The sequence below is a fragment of the Pygocentrus nattereri genome, chromosome 6 (assembly GCF_015220715.1).
Source record: "Pygocentrus nattereri isolate fPygNat1 chromosome 6, fPygNat1.pri, whole genome shotgun sequence".
Classification (NCBI taxonomy): Eukaryota; Metazoa; Chordata; class Actinopteri; order Characiformes; family Serrasalmidae; genus Pygocentrus; species Pygocentrus nattereri.
Genome location: NC_051216.1, coordinates 29,793,112 through 29,818,691, shown reverse-complemented (window position 1 = coordinate 29,818,691; position 25,580 = coordinate 29,793,112). Strand labels below are relative to the sequence as shown.

Here is a 25,580-nt window from a genome sequence, read left to right as displayed (position 1 = left end):
GCTGGAGTGGTATAAAGCATGACACCGCTGGACTCTGGAGCAGTGGAATCATGTTCGCTGGAGTGATGAATCACATTTCATTATCTGGCAGACTGATGGATGAATCTGGGCTTAGTGGGAACACTGCCTGCGTAGTGCAACAGTAAAATTTGGTGGAGGAGGGATAATCGTCTGGGCTTGTTTGTCAGAGTTTGGACTTGCCCTATAGTTCCACTCTACTACAGCAAACAAAAACATTTTCGACAGTTTGTAGCAGTTTGGAGAAGGCTCTTTTCTTTTCCAGCATGACTGTTTCTCTGTGCACAACGTGTGCTCCCTAAAGGCATGGTTTGATGAGTTTGGTGTAGAGGAACTCCAGTGGCCTGCACAGAGCCCTGACATCAACCCCACTGAACACCTTTGGGATGAATCGGAACATCACCTGACCTCACAAATGCTCTTTTAACTGAATGACACAGACACACACCAAAGTCTTGTGGAAAACCTTCCATAGGAGTGGAGGCTATTACAGCTGTGAAGGGGGGGGGACTCCATATTAATGGCTGTGATTTGGAATGTCCTACAAGCTTATATGCATTCAGCTAGGACTTTCTAAGGAATGCTATACTGATACTGAGTAGAGCCTCCCCGTGCTCTCAAAACAGACTCAGTTTTTTGTGACATGAATTCCACAAAATGTTGGAAACATTCCTTTGAGATTTTGTATTGACCTGTTGACATGAATGAGTCATGCAGTTCTTGCAGTTTTTTCAGGTGCACATTCATGCTGTGAATCTCCTGTTCTGCCACATCCCAGAGGTGTTCTACTGGATTCAGATCTGGTGACTGTGAAGGCCACTAAAGAGCACAGAACTCATTGTTATGTTTATGAGTTTAAGACAACTGTTGCTTTGTAACATGATGCATTGTCGTGCTGTAAGAAGCCATTAGAAGATTTGTAAATCGAGGTAATGGGATGCTCATAATCAGGAACAATACTCACATTGGCTTTGCTATTCTAGCGATAATTATAAAATTACATCACCTCCACCAGCCTGAACTGTTGACCAAGGTCAGGTTGGGTCCATGGATTCATACAGTTGGCACCAAATTCTAACCCTAGCATCTGTGTGCCTTAGCAGAAATCAAGATTCATCATGGTTTTCCAGTCTTCAGCTATTCAGTTTAGTTGAGCCTGTGCCCACTACAGCCTCAGCGTTCTGTTCTTGGCAAACAGATGTGAAACCTGTGGTCTTCTGCTCATATGGCCCATCCGCCTCAAGGTTCAACATATTGTGCATTCTGAGATGCTTTTCTGCTCTCCACAGTTTTACAGAGTGGTTATGCGAGTTACCGTAGCCTTTCTGTCAGCTTGAACCAATATGGCCATTCTTTGTTGACCGCTTTCAAAGGCATTACCATCCACAGAACTGCCACTCAATGGATGTTTTTCCTTTATTCCATTCTGATCAAACTTTAGTTGTGTGTGAAAATCCCAGGAGATCAGCAGTTCTATAAATACTCAAATCAGCCTGTCTGTCACCAACAGTCATGCAACAGTCAAAATCACTAAAAACACATTTTTTTCCACATCTTGGTGGTTTATGTGAACATTACCTCTCCCAGATTGACCACCACTTCCCTAAACCGCTCATCTTCAGTAGTCACTTAAAAAACATGTCCACTTTGATCTTGCAAAATTATAACTGTCTTTATTTTCATTATTTATTTATTGTTTTTACTTTTTCTCCATTATCAACAGTCTTAGTGTCCAGACCTGCAAAGTACAGTTTTCTATATTAAGAAGTTAGCAAAAGAAATGTAAAACATAATAAATGTCAGTTGACTGATGCTGGATAGGCTCCATTAAAGTTCACGTTATTTCTTTCTCAGCTCAACAGTGCCAGCCTGGTCAGTTCTCTTGTGGAAGTGGCCGCTGTATACCTGAAGCCTGGCGCTGTGACCGCGACAACGACTGTGGTGACATGTCAGACGAGTCTGCTTCCTGTGGTGAGTCACTGCTTTTCTGTCTAGTTTTCGAAAAAGGTGGCCTGTTGCCTAAGCACGCCTCACTGGTGCATCATGGCCATAATATCAAACATATTATATCAAACCTGACTGATTTAGCCTCAGAGGTGCGCTCAGACTCCATAGCTGCAGCCGTCTCCAGGATTATCCTCCCACTGAAGAGCCACATATCAGTATTCAGAACATGCAAACCAAGCACATTCCCCCAGCCCCCAAGTCTGTGCTTGTAGAAGCAGAAAAGAAATGGGAAGTAAACTCACATGCAGGGGCTTTTAAGAGTGCGCTTCTAATACAAATCAGCCACTGATTCTATGATCTGAAGCTACTTCTACCATATCCCTTACCCTGAAACCAGACAAGAGGAAATAGCACTGGGCAGTCCAGACGAAACCATATAGAAATGCTCCTTTTTTGAACTCCTAAAGAGAGCTAACTTTTAAAAACAGACGTTAAGAGGTGAAATGTAAATTAATTATAAAAAGGCTTTCCCTCTTTTAGAGCCTATCTTAAGAATGAAATCTCAAAAGGGATCTCAGTGCTTTAACCAGAAATATGAAAAATGTATTTTTATATGTGTGTTTGAAGTGTCCACATCCTTAGTGTGCTTTTATCTTGTAATAAAATGTCACAGGAAAAGCTGCAAGGCTGCATTATTGTGTGTTTTTTATTAACATTCTGAGCCTGTTGCACCATATAGTGGAATGAATAATTGGGTCTCATATTTCCTGGTTATCATGCGCAAAGTGAGCATTGTTACCTTGGGAGAGGAGGGACGAAAGGAAATGCAGAGTTATTAGGATCAGGATATACTTCATGGATCACTTTATTCCCGCTGGTGTTACTGGTGTTTTTCTCAATCAGCCTTTTAGAAGTCTGTTCAGCACAATGCTTCAATGTCAGCCTTTATACATTGAGACCTTGAATTCATTTTATCTCTCTGTGAATAATTTGCTTCATTGGAGGGGGAAAGGATTGTATTTATTGGCCTGTGTGCTTCTATGACGGCTTCGGCTGCTAAATGACTCATGATGTAGTCGTATGCAGACGTATGAAACATCGGCATCAAAGCCAAACACCTATCTCCTGTCCTCTCTGAGTGAAGAAAACATGTTGTAAATCTCAAAGAACACACGTCTTGACACACCATGTCAGTACCCAAGGAAACAGGATTATATGGTTATACTTCCAAAGTACTTCAGCCTCGGACATGACTCAGTGTCTCAAATCTGAATCTCAGCATGGCAGGCCAGCCATATCAAAGCTAACGTATCACTGGTGGAAATCTGCCCTCAGAGAAGCTATGACCTGTGAATGTCCATATTAGGCAGTACAATGTATCATCATCTGGAATAAGAGCTTACTGTGTGCTACTGCGTTTCCTATCTCTGTATAAAAGAAGCAGGATGCTGCTTTTATTGTCGGGTGCAATAGTGGTATCAGACTTGATAGTAACATGTTAATGTAAAAAAGTTTTTAATGCTACTATTTTTTTAAACGTTGATAATACATCCTGAAGCCCAGCTACTCATGCATGTTGCTATGACTGTAGTCCTCTTGTTCAAATACAATTCTGCTGATGAATCTCTTGATAAAACCAATGTTACTTCCATACTTGAATTTCTTTAGCACTGAAGTGCATAGAGTTCAAATTATTATTTACCAGGAAAACACACCAATGATGCTGGCAATATCAGTAATATTTATAATGTCTGCACTGGAGAATGTCTTTGGCAGACCCTGGACAGTATACACGAGAACTGAATAAATAGCAAAATACCCTTGAAATGAGATGTACCAAAGAGGTATATAAGCGAGAGGAACATACAGCCACTGTTACTCCCAGTATATTGAATGTAATGAACAATAAAATATTGAAAGTAATTAATACATCCTAACAAAGCTTATTTTGTCCACTTATTTATAATAAGTGGACTCTTTATAACTCTTTATAACTATAATGACTATAAAGTTATATCTATAACTCTTTATAACTCTTTATAATAAAGGCACCTTCTATTTATTGTTTATATAACTTTTGGGAGTTAACTGGGACCATGAGTACAATCTACCTACCTACCTACCTACCTTATATGGCTATAATAAAATGCAGTCACATTTTATTTGGATGGTACAGATACAGATGCTCTACAGATACCTAAATCACTAACAAATGTTCTGGTGATATACAACAGTATGGTTATGTTTATGGTTAGGAGTAGGTGTAGGTTTTGGCTTGAGGTTAATTATTAGGGTTAGATTTAGGGTTAGGAATAGATTAAATAAAATCTTTCATAGTAACTTGAAGTTCAGTTACATTTAATCAATATTTAGTTGAATGAATTGTTTTAATGTTTTGACAGCCAAAGTGTGCACACATTCAAGACTGATTTCAGATCACCATGAGCTTATTACTGCTATTTCCATTTTTGCTAGTCATTAAACTTGAAGACATTACATGATATGTGATACATATCAGAATATTTCATTTTTTTAAGGTTTGTTGGAACAAACTAGTCTCGTTAAGTATTATACACCTTTTTGCTCTATGATGCGTTAGTGTTGTGTATGTAAAAATAGAAGTAATCTTCATTGTTGGGTTGTGTTTTTGAACCTGCATGAAAGAAACGATTTAATCTTATTTATAGCCTATACAAATTGATTATGACAACTTTTTAATAGTGTTTACACTGAGAGTCAGGATGGGCAGAAAACCATAAGGCAATGCCATATGTTCACCATGGTGTGTTAGCGTTAATAAGCTAGCATGGTTAGCTCAGCACTGTTTTGGACTTTGATATCAGCTCTAGTTTAAATAGACATGTTAAGCTCGTAACTTTGGATATCTTAGTTTTTAAGTAACAATATCTTTAAATGCTTGAACTTGATGTCTGACTTATTGTAGCATTAGCCAGTTAGCTTTCTGAGCAGAATCCAGTTATAAAGAGAGAGAAATTTGTAAACCAGAGTCTGTTGGGAGCAAACAGTGATGTTCAACTGGAAGTTTGTCATCTGGTTGCATTTTATGGGCACAGATTTAAGTGCCAACATCTGGACTTTTTCATTGGGTCTGCATTTAGCTACATTCACGTCTGCTGAAGCTCTAGGCTTTTCATGTATGTAGCCCCGCTGTTCTTGCCATAATTTCACCAGCTCGGCTGCCACAAACTGTGTGTTGTCATAGAAACGCCTTAGAGACGTTTAATAGGACAAAACAATAACTTCAAAGTAAACAAACTTTCTTTGTTTTTGGATAAAAATACACTAACAAATGGCAGTCCTGTTCCATAACAGGATATTTCAGCCATAATCCCGAAACACAGTCATCATGTAAAAGATTTATTTCATGATAAGATTTCATGATGATTTATCATTTTTTTCTTTCCATCATTGCACTTTAAATAAAAAATCTATCATAATTTGAAAGAAACATCATTAAATAATGTTTTTACAGCTCATTCTTGCTCATGCTAACCAGGAGCACCATTATATGTAGGGGCCATTGTATTCACCTAGGGAAAGTGAATGGAGTGTACATTTAAATCTCCTCTAAAGTACACAATTGGACCTTAAGGATCATGCCATACCTTTTAGGTAACAGTAACCTTGTATGTACCTTTGGGCTCTAAAAGTCGCTTGGACAGGACCTTTTTGTCCTGAAGTGTAGGATATGAACTTTTATAACTTTTTTCCGTTGAATTTCAGAATTTTGGTTAGAAACACATTCGCATTCATTTCTGTTAAGTCCTTGTTTTTTTTTTTTAGTCAAAACTTATCTTGTTTTTATGTTTCTGCTTTGAATTTGATCCTAAACTGTCAGCATTGTTCCAGCATTCATGGATTTAATCCAGAAGCCATTCATTCTGCTAAATTTTGAAAGAGACGGCTACCTTCCTCTCCTCCTCTCTTTCCATTTCACCCTGCGAGGTAAACATACTGCTTTCTAAGACTCCCTTACCAAACGGTGCAAATTGCTCCAAGTGCAATTGTCTCTGTTACCTCTGCTGCGTCTTAAGCTGCCTCAGTACACTCCCACACAAACAGACCCTGTGTAAGCAGTAATTAGAGTGCACGCTTGGCTTCACTTAATCATAATCAAGCTGAGCTGAAAGAAGCATATTCTGGGGCATATTGTAGGCAGAGCGTTCTAGTGCACGGTTGGAGCTCCACTGCCTCCCCGGCAGCTCAGCTAGAGCCACTGCTGCACTGCAGCTCCGACACCTGAAGCACGGAGGGATTTCGGTTTGATGCTAATTCGTATGCTGTCAGAATTCTCCGGGCATTTTCTGTTATGCCATTCTTTTGGGATTCAACTTTTCTGATCCTTTCATTGCATTGTTTGAGTGGTGAGATGCTTTGCAGCGATTCAGACATGATGTTCTCTTTTGTTTTGACGATTTGCAGAAAGTAACAAAGTACCGTAAACAAGTGCAAGTTATGGCCCTCACACAGAGAGAAAACTGATCAGTTAAATATTCTGTTTTGAAATGTTTTCTCCTTTTTTGTTGGTATGAATTATGCTAGATATCACAGTGAGTATGAGCTGTTTGTTCCTTTTCCAGCAAAGCAGTACGTTTTCTTAGGCTGGGGTTGGGCTCAGGCTCATAGCAAGTAATACTATTTTTCAACGTTTTGCCTATAATGTGTTTGCATATTGTATATTAACTGACACTGTCAGCTGTGAAGAAACACATCAGTGATTGGATTCCTCTGTAAACTGTCTGCACCAGCCAGAATTATTACTCCTGCAACCCCTGGTAGCTTTCTGATATTCTTTTAGTTGAGATGGGCCCTGTCATGAGAAGTGGAGCTCTAAAAAAGAAGCAATTGCCAGAATCAAGGGACTGTAAAAATCAGTTTGAGAGTTACTGTTGGCTGCTGTCTCTAGCGCTTGCTTCACATTTTGACATATGTTTGCAGAAACACTTTTACATTTTGAAATGTGTTGTCCAAAGCCCAATCTAGCTGCCTTTAGAAAATAACCTTTCTCTCACTCTGAATTATCGACATCTCAAGTGGGGCTCTTCACACTCACCTGGACTCTTTACAATTCTTTTCTCGCTTGATTGTCTGGCTATTCAGCCAGACCATAACAATGTGAGGCATAACAATGCGGCATAAGTAATCTCCCTCCAGACAAGATAAACCTTAAGGATCTGTGTCTAGTCAATGGTTTCTCATTTCCCCGGTTCATATATGTGCATGTTTAACCCCGGCTGGTCCAGGATTTCATTCTTTACTTCCACAGAATAAGAATGACTCAGCCAGTTTGTATTCCTTTTCATAATATTTTGCTATTTTCCATAGTTCTGTAAAAAAAACAGACTATTTATTTAAATTCCAGACAAAAGGACAAGTTCTTTATTTTCAGGAGATATTTTTGAGGAGATTAGCTCTAATATAATCAACTTGCATAAGAAAGGGGAAATGTAAAAAAGAAAACGAGAAAAAGGAACCACCACCAAAAGTGTCACCATCAGATAAACAGTAATAAAGCTATCATCTTTGAGAGAGCGGAGAAAATCAAGCTCCACTTTTGCTTCAGATCTGAAGTTCACAGGTGTTTCTGTTCATCCTTCCTTGGTGAGAACTCAACACTGTGGGTCTGAAAGGATGTGTAGCTGTCAAGAAACTATAACTTAGAAAAGGAAATTGACAAAAAAGGAAGAAAATTTGCAAATAAAACAAGGAAGCGTCTAGTGTTGTCACCACCCCCTCCCAAAATAAATAAAGGGGATGGATGGACAAAATAAATATGAAATATATATATATATATATATATATATTATGTATAGTTGTTGAGGCTTCTGGATACTTTTTTGGTAAATGCATGCTTTCTGTTTTTTTCCTGACACTGAACAATGAATAACTTGTACTTAATAGCCAATCTGGAACGGAAATAAATGAGCAGGAGGATCCTCTAACTTTTGCACACCGCATTAGTTAATGAAAAATAAGCCTTAGAAGGTAATAAGCCTGTGAATTTTATCTGATTAAATATGGAACGTGTGGAATGGGTTGCATCTGAAAGTGGCAGACTGATGGCCACTTTGGAAATTCAGGCTTTTGTTTGATTAATTGGTCCTGTCACTTAAGGCTGATTATAGATTTCATGTGTCAACTTTTATTGTAAAATTCTGTTATTATGCAGAGGTACGCATAACAGTGTAATTAGCACTAAGGATATTGTCAGCAGCAAACATTAGTCATAGTCCAGCATAAGTGCCAGATAATTATACTGTGTTAGCGAAGACCGGTATCATCTTTCAGTAAGTGGTTAAGCAGCTTTGGTGAAGCAAAACCTGACAAAACAAGGAGTATCCAACCAAGCCTTATTCTCATTAAATGATGCAGGAATGAATGAATTAATGGAGAGATAAATAAATGGGGTGGGGTGTAGTAGCTTTTGGAGGGAGCATATAGACTCCAGGAGGGAATATCATCGTGTTGACAGGCTGAACAGTAATTGAGTGATTGGTTTAGTATGTAGTTCTCATTGGAAGTGACAGATACGCTCCATGGTCATACTGCAAAGATAAGGAAGTGGACGTTGACTAATTGCAGAAACGTTCATTATCGAAAGTGTCAGAACGCTGATATGTTTGGTTAAACGGCGTGCCACAGAGTCCGAGGCACCCAGCAGAGAAGTGTGTTTTGTTTGTGCTTCAGCTTGTGCACTCAAATTAATAGCATGTCATTTTGACAGCTTGTTTGGGATTTGTTATCTTCATTATGAAATTGAGGTTTGCCTCTTATGTCCAGAATGCTTCAAAAAACGCTGTAGGGAGTTTGCTTTAAAAGCTGAATTGTTCCCTTTGGAATTAGATACTTTTTTCATCTCTCATCCATTACACTGCCAGCCAACAGTACTGTGCAAAATAACAGACCACCCTTTCTTTCTGGCTAAAACTGCCATTGAGAACAAGTTATTCATTTTCAGGAGATATTTCTGAGATGATGAGATATAAGATAATCCACTTGCATAAGGAAGAGGAAAGTAAAAGGAAAATCACAGTGAAAAAAGCAGGAGTTTGCAAAACTGGAGTTAAAAAAACTGTGTAGCTGTCAAGAAACTGTGACTGAGAAATAAGAAAAGGAAAAAAAGAACATTTGCAAGTCAAATAAAGAAAGTGCTGCTGTTCTCAGAACAATGAACTGACCACTCCACAGTCCAGACCTCAACATCACCAAATGCATTTGGGATTACTTGTAGCATTTGGGATTACTTGAGAAGCAGCTGCAACCAATTTCTTAGACTGAACTTTGGAGATCTGAAGTGTAGAATAGAAAGCGTTAATAAAGGCAAAACATTCGGTACTATATTGTATAAATGTATATTATGTTTATTTGCTGAGGCTTCTGTATACTTTTCAGTACTGAAAAAAATAAATGTGTTATATGTAGTTGTTGAAGCTTTTGTGTAATTATCTGTTACATGTAGGTTTTATCCCAGTTTTCCTGACAATGAAACATGTATTAATTGTCCTTAATGGCCATTTTGACTAGACATCTAATAAATGAAGGGTGGTCTCTGACTTTTGCACAGTACAAAAAAAAATCACGTTACATTAAGCCTTAAACCCAGCAGAGGTTACAAAGAGAAACCAGATCTTTATTTCTGGCTTAAGGCATCTGCTTCCGAACATTTTCAGGCTGATTCTCCATGATATCCCACACATGCTCCAATATTGCCTTCAGGCACCTTCTTATTGCCTCTGAATGTTTTCCTCAGTCTCACTGAGCTCTGTTTTCCCAGTTGTTCGCAACTTATTTTTCATTAACCTCAGAGAGAAAATACCAATAATTCACTTTGACATTTTGCATGACCTTCAGGGTACTGTGGCCTCAGCAATGCACAGAGCTTACTGTAAAAACCCCACGGTATGACTCTGCAGGATGTTTTTTTTTCTTTTGCACCGCAGTGTGGGCGAAGGCTGAAGCAAAAGTCCACTGCCAGCACCCTGTCCCCACCTCCATATTTGCAAAGACTGCCAGATATACTGAGGACAAAGAAACCTCCGAATTTAATCTATTAGCATGACAGAACAATCTGTGCCACAATAAACTTCTTTTGCAATATTTCAAAGCTAAATGCAAAATGAAAAATGGGCCTTCTACTCCAGCGTATCAAAGAGACAGTGATATATTGGGTCGTGTTTGGAGCTTCAGTGTCTTTGGAGTGCATAGTCCCCATGCTCTATACCTGTCTGTCCCCAGCCTTCCCCACGTGTGAGCCGCTTACCCAGTTTAGCTGTGCGAATGGAAGATGCATCAACATGAAGTGGCACTGTGACTCAGGTAAGCCTCAGGAAATAATGGCATTATATACAAATATACAGTATATACATGAAGGACTATTGTCTTTGACATGAATAATGCCTTACTGTGAAGTACATGACGTTGAATGATGTTACCCCAGATAATGGCCCTTATCATCAAAGTGGTGTGAAACAGAGTGCAGATTTGACCGCTGTTAATGATGTACAAGCTCTGATTTATGAAATGTTTGTATGTTTTGGAAACAAGGGGTGATTTGAGCAAAAATGATGAATCAGATTTCAGTGTGTGAAATCAAGCACCAGCCCACCAATACCTTATTTACATATCATTTACATGAAGCACAAACTTGTTCATGCAGATTTTCAGTAGAAAGCCAATAAAATGACTGTATTCTGTGGCTCACGAGCCAATGACTTTGCTCACATGCAGATTTTGAGATCTGCACCCTTTACTGACCAGACTTTATAGTGTAAAAATGACAGCTACTGGAAAGAATAAAGTGTGAAGTAAATAAATAGTCTTATTGTTTTTCTTTTCATTTTTTAAAAGAGTTTGGTTATGTTACTGAAATAAATATGCAGTGTATGAGATGCGTCTGCACTAACTTTGTTTTGCATTCGTGGGCAGTGTCAGTAGTATAAGCACAGTGTAATATATCTTGTAAAATAGATGATGGTTCAGTTGTAGTATTTGTTTAAATATCCACGTTTATACTGGATTGCCATGTACACAAATTAAATAGTTGTTATTTTATATTTTATATTCTTACTGCTGGTATTATAGATGCTATTAGTTAATCAGACCTTTTCTTTAGGTTGTTAAATCTTTATGCTCAAATTTACGCACACCCTTACAAAATATGAGTTTGAATGTCCAGATATGGCAGAGAAGAAACTGGTGAAGAGGAAAACTGTCAGTGAAATTAGCATACACTCATTTTATGATCAGATTTGATTCTGCACATCTTTATAAGGACAAATGTGATCAGTTACCATCAGGCAAAGCAAATGGAATGGACAGATTAACTAATATTGTAGCAACAAAGAACAGATCATGACAGACCTCATTAAATACAGAGAGTGCAAATCATCCACAGATGTGGCAAATATTAGACACAAAATATGTGTTGTGGTGCTTCATGAACAAATAAACAAATACGAACTTTTGTAATTACTGTTGGCTAGTCCAGCAGTCATCAATATTCTTACGCTACTGTTTCATTAGTCTTTGTTTTGGCGTTTTAAGCTACTCGTGACGGATTTCTGTGACCTTTCCTGGTTGTTACTGTATTAGATTATGTGTCATTTCTTTTCTTTTTTGGTCTTATTGTGCAGCAACCCCTGGATGACTATATTGAATGAAATGTTATCTTTTCATTCATGAAGAAGCAAAACACATTTTAATATTTACTATGTTTATTGGTTTGTGTCTTTTGTGAACTGTTCCTGGTAGCTACCATATTAGTAAATCTCTTGTTTAATATATAAATTTACTTTATTTGATGTTAACTACTGGGGAATCAAATATTCCTTTTCATGTTCATTCATTAGTGATGAAGCATCATGCAGTATTTGTGTCAAATATTTAAAGCTGCGCTACATGTTATTTAACTGAAAGACATAGCATTACAGTCAGAAGTAAAAACAATCAAATCTAAAATATATCTATCACTGCTGTTGGAACAAAACCTCATATCTCCAAAATAGCAACTTTACAGGAGAGCGAAAAAACATTTCTTTCAATATAAGGTCAATGGAACTTCTTATCAAGTAATTTTTGGTCATTTATTTTGGACCATCCTTGATGAAATATATACAGAATCTATATATATATATATATATATATATATATATATAAATGAAATAAAACATGCTGTGTATGCACCTGTAAAGCCTGAAATGACTTACACATCTTCACTTTTTGACTGAGGTCTCTCTGAATACTCTTTTAATGCACTCGCAATCATTAAATTCATCAGCTAGGGGACCAATGGGGGACCGAGGGGTCCAAAGCAAAGTCTCTTTTTCTCTTTTTCTTTTCATTTCCACTAGAGAGGGCTTCAGATTTCACATGCTGTAGCTTTAATATATATCTGTTCCTTTAATAATAGCATTTTTTTTATTAAAGCAATACTTTCATTGCTATTAAAGCCAAAAACCTCTCCGTTCCTTTGCAGCACTTACTGCAAGATGGTGCAAGAGCTCAACAGTTCTTCAGTATTTCCGTCTATTGTTATTTTTTTCCCTAGAGCACTTTATCTATCAGACCATCATGCTTGTTGACATGCTGTGTTCTCTTCTCTATTGAGCTCAGTAAGGCAAATTCCAACCAACTATGTACTGCCAGCTGTGCCTGGCAAGAAAAATATAAAATGGTAGTTACTGAATAATATAATCCTATTCAATTCTCTGTCAAATTAATTCACTTTATTCATATCAAATTATTCATGATACAGATTTCATACATATCCTTAAAAAAACAAAATAAACCTGGAGTATTTAATACTAGACCTGAATGGCTGAAATGCTCTTTCCTAGTTTGAAGCAGTCTGCTACAGTCTCTCAACACAAACAACTGCCTATTTTTTCTATTACTTTTATTTTTTTTCTCCTCTCCTGAACGGAGGTTAGTGCAAGGTCAGCGCACGATATGGAGGCAATATCTCTCTGATGAGGGAGAGGCCCACAAATACCCTGCCCAGGGTTTTATAATCCACTCTCTCTCTTGGCTCGACCCCTGTGCCTGCAGATGATGACTGTGGGGATGGCAGTGACGAGGCTGGCTGTGCCCATGCATGCTTGAGCGGTCAGTTCCAATGCTCCACAGGCAGGTGTATCCCCTACCACTGGGCCTGCGATGGAGACAACGACTGTGGCGACTTCAGCGATGAGAACGTGACCTGTGCGGGCGCTGCTGCCGGTAAGAGAGTGGTCTCCTTGACAACCTACAGCTTGTGGCTCGGCTGCTGCTCACGTCAAATGCAAAGCTGTACATTCTATCATGGTTATGATGTGAACAATTAGGATATGAAAAATCCCAGAAATGACCTTTAAAACAGCGCAGTTCTACGTATGAGCGGCTTAACCAGGCTATAGAAGGTTTCGCAACCGCTTAACACGGCTGATTAGCAAATCAACATAAAGAGCAGGAAGATAACCATCAAGTCAGCTGCTCATAATTGGCTCAGTGCAATGTCCCTAATTTGCCGAACATAAGTTTGAAACTTTCTCTCTCTCTCCCTCTACTCAGCGGATCTGATCTTATCTGTGCTCGCTAGAGAACGACCCTGCAGATTTGAATCTTTTAATCTGTTGTAATTACCTTTGAAAGCTGAGACGGGCCCTGCAATGCTTTCAGCTCACTAGCTTGTCACAGAAATGAGGAAGCCATTCATCAAACCAGCTCCTGGCGGAGGCCTTCAGCCCCTTTGACTGTCTCCAAGGGCCTGCCCAGCTTACCGCCTCCCATCGCAAGGCTCAGATCAGCGTGTAACCCTTCTTCTGCACGTGTGAAGTGTTGCAGACAATGCTCGAGCACAGGATCAAGCATTAAGCAAACCGTTCTGCCGCTACGCTGCTCTGTAGTTTAGTCTCTTTCTGGGGAACAATCAAGAATCTGCAATGTGCAAATTACCATTTAGTGAGGGGCTTGTTAAATGTGTAAATATGGTTTAAGAAGATTTATTTAGTATCTATGGATTGCCTGTGTGGAATGTAAATCATTAATGAACAACCTGCTGCATAAACCAGTTATCCTCAAATGATGTGATAATGTGTGCTGTGGAAAGTTTTCTGCTGAAACTTTGTCTCTGTCCTTGGTGCTGAAATCTCTGTTTCAGAGTTACAAATCAAGCAGCTGAGTCTTTAGGATAACCTAATTATTTTATAATAAGCTCATGTGGCTTTATTAAAAAACAGCTTCCAATTAGCCATTATTAGAGAGCTGAGGAATTTATGCAGTAAAATTACGATAAAATGGAATTGCATTCAAACAGTGTGCTTGAGTAGTAACATTATTCATTTGTTGTGACTTGTCTATAAATTACTCAGTGGCTTAGGACTAAAAAACATCTCTGATGGACTTGAAGAACGTAACAGTCCCCTCAGATCAGTAGAGACTTGTCAGATAGGGTGAGGCAGCATTTAGCTCTTATGCTACCCAAAGCTGGCAAAACATCTAATATGCACATATGCTCCAAATTTGACCATCTTTATGTCCAGACAGAAGATGCTTCTTTTGATCCGCTTTTAAATTGTTTACCTTTCTAATATATGTTTTTACATTTTTTCTTATTTTTATTGCATTTTGATTTGCTTTTATTCATGTAAAGCACTTCGTATTGCTCTAAATTAACCTGCCCTACAATGAATATCACATAACACTCTAAGATACAGTGAAACTGTAAATCAAATGTAAAAATCAAGCCAGGATCTAGAAGACAAAGTAAATTCTAATAGAATTGTTTGTATGCTGGCCAGAAAGACACAGCAAAAACCTCCATATGACAGCAATTGACCTACGGGATAGGTTGACACAGGAGTGGTGGTGCACTGTTCTACTGTGTAGCACAACTTGCACAAACATGACCTACATAGAACAGTCATGAGAAGGAAACCTTGCCTGTAACCTCATCACAAAAGTTAATGTCTGAAGCAAAACAACAATAAGTAAATAAGAGGCCTTTAGAAACAAGCACTGTGGACTGATGTAGTAAAAATGGAGCAGCACTTGATGAAAAGAACACCTTGCAAATTGTTAAGCATGCGATTGAATCCATTATGCTTTAGGGTTGTGTGGCAAAACATTGCATAGGTACCTTGAAAGTGGACTCCAGGAGATTCTAGCAGCAAATGTGGTACAGTCAGTCAAGAAACTGAAACTGAAAAAAGGCTGGCTTCTACAACAGGACAGTGATCCAAAACATACTTTAAAATCAATCATGAACTATAAGAAACACGAGCTGAAGCTTTTGGACTGGCCATCACAGTCCACTGACTTGAGCATCATTGAAAATCTGTGGGAAGATCTCAAAGATACTGTGAATACAAAACAGACCGAAGAGTATAAGCACCTGATTGGACCCGGAGTTTTCTGTAAACCTACTTTGTGACAGTGGCTGTTTTAAAAAGCACTGTATAAGGAAACTTTGACTAGAAGCATTCTGCAAGGAAGAGTGGTTGAACATTCCTAAAAGAGCAATAGGCAGATTCCTAACTACCTACAGAAAATATTTGTAAGCTGTGGTAACTGCCAAAGTAGAATGTTACTAAGTATTGACTTAATAGAGTCTCCAAAACTTTGCATGTGCCATAATGGAACATTTACAGCATTGTATATATTTCCTGTTAGAATTATTGTAAGCTAAGAACAGAACTAAAGAGTCTAATCAAAACAATCTAGTGCAGGGGTGCACAACTCCAGTCCTGGAGGTCAGGTGTCCAGCACACTTTGGTAGTTTTCCTGTTCAAACACACCCACCAAACTTAGCAGTTAATGGATGAGTTGAAACAGGTATGTTTGAGCAGGTAAAACACTGGAGCTGTGCACTCTTGACCTAGTGTATGTCAGGTTTGCAAGACATTCTTTTAGCATAGTAACAGTGGTCAGGAAGCCTGAGTTTTTTATCTTTATTGATGGAAACTTAAATGTCATCTGAAACCAGCATATATTTGCAAAATATCTATTTTTATCAGCACTATCCAGCACTAATATCTCAGAATAATGCAGCATTGCGTGTTATATCTTTCTCAGGCTTGCCTCCTGTGGAATGCAGTGGTGAGGAGTTCCACTGCCGTGCCGATGGCACATGCATCCCTGAGCGCTGGCGCTGTGATGGCGACAAAGATTGCGAGGATGGCAGTGATGAAAGCAATTGTGAGGGCATCAAAAGGATGTGTGACCCGCAAGCCAAGTTCACCTGCAAAGACTCAGGTTAGTGAAAGATTTGTGTGCTGCTAAAGAGCCAGAGTCTCTGTGACCTTTTATAAGTGCACTACTACAGTTGACCTCAAAACATAGTTACATTGTGCTGGCTGTAAGCCTGGATAAAAAGAGAAGCAGTTCTAGTCACAATGTGGTAAGAATGGCATTGACAGCTCTTAGTGTTGTTAAACATATAGCATTAAAACAAAGCAAAGCCACTAACAGAGTAATGAATGAGATGATTTGGGCGTACTGTCTGACCATTTAGTGTTTTGTTCTAACAACTTTTACTGTGTCCAGACTACTAGAACTGTAATAAAGCCTGATTGGCAATCCTTTAAAGCCCTAGTAAAAGGAGTAATATTTTATTTAAGGCCTCAGATACTTTTGAGGCAGATGTATAATGAGGTGTAACGCAGCAGCACTATCAGTGCATTTTTTTAACTTTTTTATGCTAGCTGGAGGTTTGAAAACATGTTTTATTATTCAAAAAACCTGAGGGAAATCAGCAGGTTTTGTTTTGGCTGAGCAACAGTCATCTCTTCAGAGGAGCTAATGAGCTAATGCTAACTGGTATAATGTAGGCTGCACATGAGGACACATAATCTTCTACACAAGGTAGTTTCTCCTCAGTAGACGATGTGCCAACTTGTTACTTTGTCAGTGAAATATATTTACACTGTTTCTGGGCCTGGCTTACATCAGCTGGCCGTGACATCTCTGCCTTCACAGTTACATCCTTAACAATGTGTTCTTGGAAACACATCGACATTCAGTCACTCCTGTTTCATAGTAAAAAGTATAATATACTTAGCAAACTGTCCCATTAAAATTGCCTGAATTATTAGCCTGCTCATTTTCTCAATCTTCTGTGCTGGAATGTAATGAATACCAAAATGTAATTATTATTAAATTACAGCACTCTCAGTATTTGAACACTGCTACTGATATATATAATATATATATATATAAATATAAAGTGACTCTATAATATACATATAAATAACAATATGAAAATAAACTGAAATCATAACCCTGACAAAAAAGTGAGTAGCTCACTCAAGCAGATTGAGCTAAACTTTGTGCATCTAATCTATAAATTCGACATTGTCAGTCTGTTTGGTCAAACTAGACATAGGTGAATATATGAAAGGTTGTTGTTACCTACCAAATCAGTGAAATGTGTCACGTGCTATTATGCAGGCTGCCGATTTGTCCAATTTTAATCCGTTTGTTATAGAACTGTGTCACTATTTTGAGATTATTAGGACTATGATTAGGTCCAATCCAGTTTCTTATTTTGACCCCTACCCCAAGTTACGAGTTGAAAAGAAGAGCAAGGAAGCGCCTTTAGGACATAAAGATGGCCAAATTTGGGGAATATCTGAGATCTGCCCAGCTGAAGAGCTAAATGCTGCCTTAGCTTTCTAGGCACGGCTATCTGACAAGTCTCTACTGACCTGAGAGGACCGCTACATTCTTTGAAATTGGACAACCCTCAAATAAAAATCGATATAAACAAAAAGTATCGTAATATTTTAATAGAGAAAATTCTCACATTTGTGGGTTTCTTTAGTCACTTGGGCAGCCATCTCGCCATTTTTCTTTTTCCTTTTTTCTCATAACACCCCATTTGGCGTGAGCCTCTGAAAAACCTTCGTTTAGAAGGCCATGCAGCCCTAACACTCTGCCCTACCCCTCCATCTCAAAAAAAATCGGGGCACCCTACACCTAACGCACAAAACAAAGGGGTAAAGACTAAGTGATGGGGCAAGGGCTGAAATGGGATATAGAAGAACCACTTTTAGATCTCTCAAGAACCTTTTAATGGACGTTTCTTAAAAGAACCATTTTTGAACCATTTGAGATTAGTGGTGGGAATGGGTTCTTGAGTACTTAGTTTACTGTTGGAGGTGCCGGTTCTTGAATACTGCAATCAATTTTCAGGCATTTATTAAATTTCATCACCAACAATTCTGTTAAACATCAATTTTATATTGTAACGGTCCACAGAAATGGACTTGTTTAGAAGATCTCAGGTGATGGCTGTAGGTTTACCTCAGTATCCTCCATTTTCTTAGTAATCTGACATGAATTTTCCTTCTCCTGTTTTTGAATAACACTTTTTGAAGTGTATTCTTCAGCAACACTTTTGTGCACAACCAGTGTCGCCACCTAAAAACATAATCCTCAGCTCTATTAACTTAAGCCAAAACCACATTTTTGCTGTTGTTTTTTTTTTTTCTCTGCTGTTAACTAGATGCCTGTTCATGAACTCTTACACATACTTGAATGTCGAAATTAGTCTGAATGCACATCACTATTCAGGCCATTTTAGAGCTTAAAGAACCTTAACATAATGTAACGATTCTATGCCTAGTAAAGATTGTTCCTAGGACTTTGTCTAAGCCAAGTACCATTTAGGGACCTTCATTTTGTAGAGCGTGGTTAGCAGTGCAGACCTAAAGTGCGAGGTGTGTTTGTGTCTGTTCAGACTGCATGCTCTGTTCTTTCATATGTTCATATAGAGATTAAATCTACCTGTACATTCTGTTTTCATTCTGTACCTTTGAGCAGGTCAAGGTGGAACACTGAACATATGCATTCAAACTTAAGAGCTGTGTTTTGTGCAGGCTATTTATTTCAGCTTTCTCATTGCTCGGTCCCCCTGTCTTTCTGTGTGTCTTTCTTTCCTTCAGATGCACATATTCTCCACAGTCTGTTATTTGTAGAGGGAATATCAATATGCTTACCTGGAAATACCCAATTAGGTTTGACAGCTTGATTTATCCCTGGGTTTAACTGAGTGTTTCATCCCTAGGGAAGTGCATCAGTAAAAGCTGGGTTTGTGATGGTGACAATGACTGCGAGGATCGCTCAGATGAGGAATCGTGCAAGTTGTCTGTCTGCAGCCCCCCCACGCAGCCCTGCGCCAATGACACCTCCATCTGCCTGCCCCCCCACAAGATCTGCGATGGGAGGAGAGACTGTGCCGACCAGTCAGACGAAGGCCCTTTTTGTGGTGAGTGTGTGTGAAGCCCGCACTTGGGTGCGTTTGTGGGTTTAATACTTTTCAGCTTGGTGTTGTCGGAAATGTGGCTCGGCGACAGCGTAAGCACTATTGAAGAGTAAATCAACAGCATGCACCCATAAATGTGCACCCTTGTCAAATAAATGGATTCACAGTTACATGTCTGCACTAGACAAAGTCATTCTTCAATACCCCTTGGCAGAGAAGAGGTTTATGTTTCCCTTGTCACCTTTGACTTTGAGTTCTTTGTGTCTTTGTTTTTATAGCTATCAGGGAATCTATATTTCTGTCAAGAAAATCACTGCATCACTTATTAAAATCTCAAACTGTACTTGAAAGATCTTCAGCTAAGTCCCAGGTGGAAACTAATGAAAGTTTCGGCAAATGGTTAAATATAGTGACATGAGTATGAGGTTTTAATTGAATTATTATGAAATGTTCTTAGCTTTATGTTTTCACTCAAAATAGCTAATTAAATTAAGGTAACAAATGAACCTCCAGATTTTAATCTCCATGACTGATCTAATGAAGAATTCATCACTCTTCCTGACAGCCTGGAGATCCACAGAGTGAACAGAATTATTCAGTGTTACTATGTTTCCATGTACAGAACATTGACAGTTAATATATTGATATTCATAAGGCATTTCTCTGACTGGCTAACACAACTTGGCACAGGCAGTGAAAGTCAGGCCCCCCAGGAACACGAGCCAAATGGAACAAACTGTTGCTGGTGATTGAACTTACATAAGGCATAAGAGAGGCATAAGATATATCATAGAGGTGTCATGATAAGCTCATTTTTTTCAATTTGGGGACTGTGGGGCAATATGTGCTGTGAATCGGATACAGTTAGGTTTTATTCTGTAAAAAATGCTATATATCAGACATGCTGACATAAACTGAATTATTTCCACTGTATTGCTAAAAAAGCACATGCACCATGATATGTATGACATATATAGTGTTAATATTATGTATATATATATATGTGTGAAGAAAACCTTGTATCTCCAAAATAGTAACTTTACAGGAGAAGGAAAAAACATACTGTCATTTTGAGTAATTTCTTTTAGGCTATTGATCATAAAATTTACAAGCAATGTAAAGAATAACAGATACTTTCAAATTATGCCAAAAACTGAAAAATGCCAAAAATGGAGATACAAGGTTTTCTTCCGACAGCAACGATATATATATATATATATATATATATATATATATATATATATATATATCGTTGCTGTACACACACACACACACTATATTTCCAAAAGTATTCACTCACCCATCCAAATCATTCATGCTTTCCAATCACTTTCATGGCCACAGATGTATAAAACCAAGCACCTAGGCCTGCAGACTGCTTCTACAAACATTTGGGAAAGAATGGGTCACTCTTTGGAGCTCAGGGAATTCCAGCGTGGTACCATGATAGGATGCCACCTGTGCAGCAAGTCCAGTCATGAAATTTCCTCGCTACAAAATATTCAACTGTCAACTGTCAGTGGTATTATAACAAAGTGGAAGTGATTGGGAATGACAGCAACTCAGCCACGAAGTGGTCGGCCACGTAAAATCACAGAGTGGGGTCAGTGGATACTGAGGGGCAGCGTCGAATGCAGTGGTGTAAAGCGCCGCCACTGGACTCTAGAGCAGTGGAGACGTGTTCTCTGGAGTGACGAATCATGCTTCTCCATCTGGCAATCCGATGGACGAGTCTGGGTTTGGCAGTTGTCAGGAGAACGGTACCTGTCTGACTGCATTTGTGCGAAGTGTAAAGTTTGGTGGAGGGGGGATTATGGTGTGGGTTTTTTTTCAGGACATGGGCTCTGCCCCTTAGTTCCAGTGAAAGGAACTCTTAATGCTTCAGCAGACCAAGAGATTTTGGACAATTTCATGCTCCCAATTTTGTTGGAACAGTTTTGGGATGGCCCCTTCCTGATCCAACATGACTCTGCACCAATGCACAAAGCAAGGTCCATAAAGACATGGATAAGTGAATTTGGTGTGGAAGAAATTGACTGGCCTGCACAGAGTCCTGACCTCAACCCGATAGAACATCTTTGGGATGAATTAGAGCGGAGACTGCAAGCCAGGCCTTCTCGTCCAACACTGTCTGATCTCACAAATGCGCTTCTGGAAAAATTGTCCAAAATTCCCATACATACTCTCCTAAACTTGTGGAAAGCCTTCCCAGAAGAGTTGAAGTTGCTATAGCTGCAAAGGGTGGGTCATCATCATATTAAGAATGGGATATCACTCAATGTGAAGGCAGACAAGCAAATACTTTTGGCAATATACAGTGGGGCAAAAAAGTTCAGCTACTGATTGTGCAAGTTCTCCTACTTAGAAAGATGAGAGAGGTCTGTAATTTTCATCATAGGTACACTTCAACTATGAGAGACAATATGAGAAAAAAAAATCCAGGAAATCACATTGTAGGATTTTTAAAGAATTTATTTGTAAATTATGGTGAAAAATAAATATTTGGTCACCCACAAACAAGCAAGATTTCTGGCTCTCACAGACCTGTAACTTCTTTAAGAAGCTCCTCTGTCCTTCACTCGTTACCTGTATTAATGGCACCTGTTTGACCTCATTATCTGTATAAAAGACACCTGTCCACAGCCTCAAACAGTCAGACTCCAAAGGCAACCATAGCCAAGACCAAAGAGCTGTTGAAGGACACCAGGAAGAAAATTCTAGACCTGCACCAGGCTGGGAAGAGTGAATCTACAATAGGCAAGCAGGTGGGTGTGAATAAATCAACTGTGGGAGCAATTGTAAGAAAATGGAAGACATACAAGACCATTGATAATCTCCCTCGATCTAGGGCCCCACGCTAGATCTCCCCAGAACTACACGGAGGGACCTGATGAATGAGCTGCAGAGAGCTGGGACCAAAGTAATAAAGGCTACCCTCAGTAACACACTACGCCAAGAGGGACTCAAATCCTTCAGTGCCAGACATGTCCCCCTGCTTAAGCCAGTACATGTCCAGGCCCGTCTGAAGTTTGCCAGAGAGCATATGGATGATCCAGAAGAGGATTGGGAGAATATAATGTGGTCAGATGAAACCAAAATAGAACTTTTTGGTAAAAACTCAACTCGTTGTGTTTCGAGGAAGAAGAATGCTGAGTTGCCTCCCAAGAACACCATACCTACTGTGAAGCATGGGGGTGGAAACATCATGCTTTGGGGACAGGACGACTGATCCGTGTTGAGGGAAGAATGATTGGGACCATGTATCATGAGATTTTAAGCCAAAACCTCCTTCCATCAGTGAGAGCATTGAAGATGGATCGTGGCTGGGTTTTCCAGCATGACAATGATCCCAAATACAACCCTCGGGCAACGAAGGAGTGGCTCCATAAAAAGCACTTCAAGGTCACTTCAAGGTCTCCAGACCTCAACCCCATAGAAAATTTGTGGATGGAATTGAAAGTCTGTGTTGCCCAGCGACAGCCCCAAAACATCACTGCTCTAGAGGAGATGTGCAGGAGGAATGGGCCAAAATACCAGTTACAGTGTGTGCAAACCTGGTGAAGACTTACAGGAAATGTTTGACTTCTGTCATTGCCAACAAAGGTTATGTTACACAGTATTGAGTTGAACTTTTGTTATTGACCAAATACTTATTTTCCACCATAATTTACAAATAAATTCTTTAAAAATCCTACAATGTGATTTCCTGGATTTTTTTTTTCATTTTGTCTCTCATAGTTGAAGTGTACCTATGATGAAAATTACAGACCTCTCTCATCTTTCTAAGTAGGAGAACTTGCACAATCAGTGGCGGACTAAATAGTTTTTTGCCCCACTGTAGTGTGTGTGTGTGTGTGTGTGTGTGTGTGTGTGTATCGTTTCAGACTCATAGTGTTATCTTCTCAAAGTGGAAGGATGGACATAGGCACCTGTGGATTTTTTCAGATCTAAAGCAACAGTGGAGCTTGATTTTCACCTCTCTGTCAGAGACGAATACTTTAAATACTATTTACCTGATGGTCACATTTTAGGTGGTCTACCTGGTCTTTCTTTGTTCTAAGGAGTGCCATTTTTTCTATATCTCTTTAAATTTTTTGACCTCCGGTTTTGGAAACAACTGTTTTCACTTGTTTTCCTTTGACTTTTGCTTTCCTTATGCAGGTGGATTATCTTCAGAATTATCTCCTGGGGAAAAAAAAAGAAACTGTAAATTACATAAATGGAGGGTCGTCTCTGACTTTTGTACAGTACTGTATATGCTATTTTTTTCATTACATGATTGATTATGTTCATGTTTTCTTTTTTAATACTTTAAAAAAGAAACAGTCTGTATAGGACCACTCTGTCTTTGTTAGCACTTAATGTTCCATAGGGCTCTTTTTATCCCTGTTTTATGCTGTATCCTTGATGTACTGTAGTATGATGGAAATCAGCACATGTTCCATATGAGGCCTTTGTGTGTGGGAATGACATAAAGATGGCCTGACTGAAATTGCAAATGATGATGTGTTTGCTTCAGCAGCCATCACTGGGAAAATATTCTCAGGAGAATTGCCCGAGCGTAATCCTTTAGAATTGGACAAGGCAAACATTTCAGCACATTCCAGAATGTTGCCAGCCGAAGCCCATGGGAGTCCACCAGGCCATTGCAGGAATAGGCGTATTATCAGCCTGAAAGGAGCCGCCGTGGCACAGCCACCTCATTGCCAATTAGATCGTACAGCGGTACCTTGAGGGGCCGATTGATTTGAACGAGCGCAGCAAGCCTGTTCCCTGCCGTAACCTCTGGGAGGAGACTGTCCTGCTCCTCATGGACTTCAGGGCCCCCCGCAGAGAAAATTAAATTCTTTCTTGTCTTTCATCTTAATCACTAGAAGCAAATGGTCCTTGGAGCAATGTCATTTTCAGGCTTCTTTTTTTTTCTTTTCAGGATCAGGTGCCTCAATAAGAGAAAAAGGATTGTCCATTAGAGAACAGAGAGGGCAAAGCAGAGTATGAAAAAGTTTGTTTCTTATCATCGCAGAAAGAAGATGATGTACCTGAGTCTCATTTTTCATTTGCTTTGAAGCTTTAGAAGTAATAAAGACATCTTCCACTTTGACAGAGTTCATTTTGTTTGTTGTGCACTCTGCACCCAGTCTGCTTCTGTAATGTAATATTGCAGCTGCCTCATGTCTTGAAGAATGTGTGACCTTACATAATGTTGTAATACCACACTTGGCTAGTGATGTTGCTTATCTTATTGCAATTAGAGTACAGAGATTTGCGGGGGGGTTGGGGTTGTTTTGTTTTTTTTTGCACAGAAGACCTTTTAGCTTTTGGTTGTATTGTACTTGCTAATTATGTACTGACAAAGTACATTGCAGTTTGGCTGTTAGCTTGAGGGGCTCATGCATGGCCTGTTGTTTGTACTCTTGTAAATTTTGTCAGTCTGCTGTTATGAAGTATAGCACAACAAATTAACAAATGTTACAATGGCATGTCATTTTTTAGTAATTACTATTGTTTTATGACCTCTAACCTGGGATTTATAGTTTTACCCAACTAACAGACATTTATCTGGAGAGAATACTCTGTTGGCAGATAATTTGCTTGTTTCATGTTTATTTGCATTACAACTTGAGACAAGCAAGGATTCACAACAGCTTAATTGATTCAGTGAATAATCAATAGATTTTAAACTAAATTGTTTACTTTAAGGCTACTTTAATTTATTATGTCTAATATCACTATTGCAATATCTCATATTGACTATTTTATTTCTTGTTATTATTCAGCTGTAATTAGTTATAGAGATTATAACATATATCATTGTGAAATATCATTATTTGCTCTTCAGTATGTGATCGATGAATGCCTTTAATAAAATGTATGGATGCACAAACAGCTATAGTTTCCTGTGTCTGCCCATACTGTAAACTAAAAAGATGGCTCTTCAAGAGTTCTTTAGTAAAGACAGTGGATCTGTATAGACCCATGAACGCTTAAAGAAATGTTTAATTGTGTGGCGAAATAGTTCTTCAAGTTATACATATAGAACCATAAACAACACATTATCCATCAATCTGCAGAGCCAATTTATAATGCAAAGAACCCTTTAAGCATGACAATGTTTTTTTGGGTGTTAATGGCTCTATATAGAACCATTGTCTTTACTAAAGAACTCTTGAAAAGCTGTTTGACAGCATTTCACTATTTCTGTTTTAAAAGCTAGAAAAGGGGGCCACTATCAAATCAAGCTCTTTTTCTCCAGCTGTCACAAAACACTGTGAAGTTCTGTATGAGCTAATTAATTCTTGTTTCTTGAGATGAATGTTTCTTCTCATTATCAACTCTTTCTGGCTTTTTTTCCCCC

General features: G+C 38.8%; 1 protein-coding gene across 2 annotated transcripts in view; it reads left to right on the top strand.

Annotated features, from left to right (window-relative positions):
- lrp1bb (low density lipoprotein receptor-related protein 1Bb) overlaps positions 1-25,580 on the top strand; it is a 412,476-nt gene that overhangs the window by 226,282 nt on the left and 160,614 nt on the right. For both annotated transcript variants that reach the window (XM_037539357.1, XM_037539356.1), the window contains 5 exons: positions 1,873-1,989; positions 10,222-10,302; positions 13,033-13,203; positions 16,036-16,215; positions 19,028-19,228. In XM_037539357.1, coding sequence (XP_037395254.1) covers positions 1,873-1,989; positions 10,222-10,302; positions 13,033-13,203; positions 16,036-16,215; positions 19,028-19,228 — 750 coding nt within the window. The remainder of the gene's footprint in view (positions 1-1,872; positions 1,990-10,221; positions 10,303-13,032; positions 13,204-16,035; positions 16,216-19,027; positions 19,229-25,580) is intronic.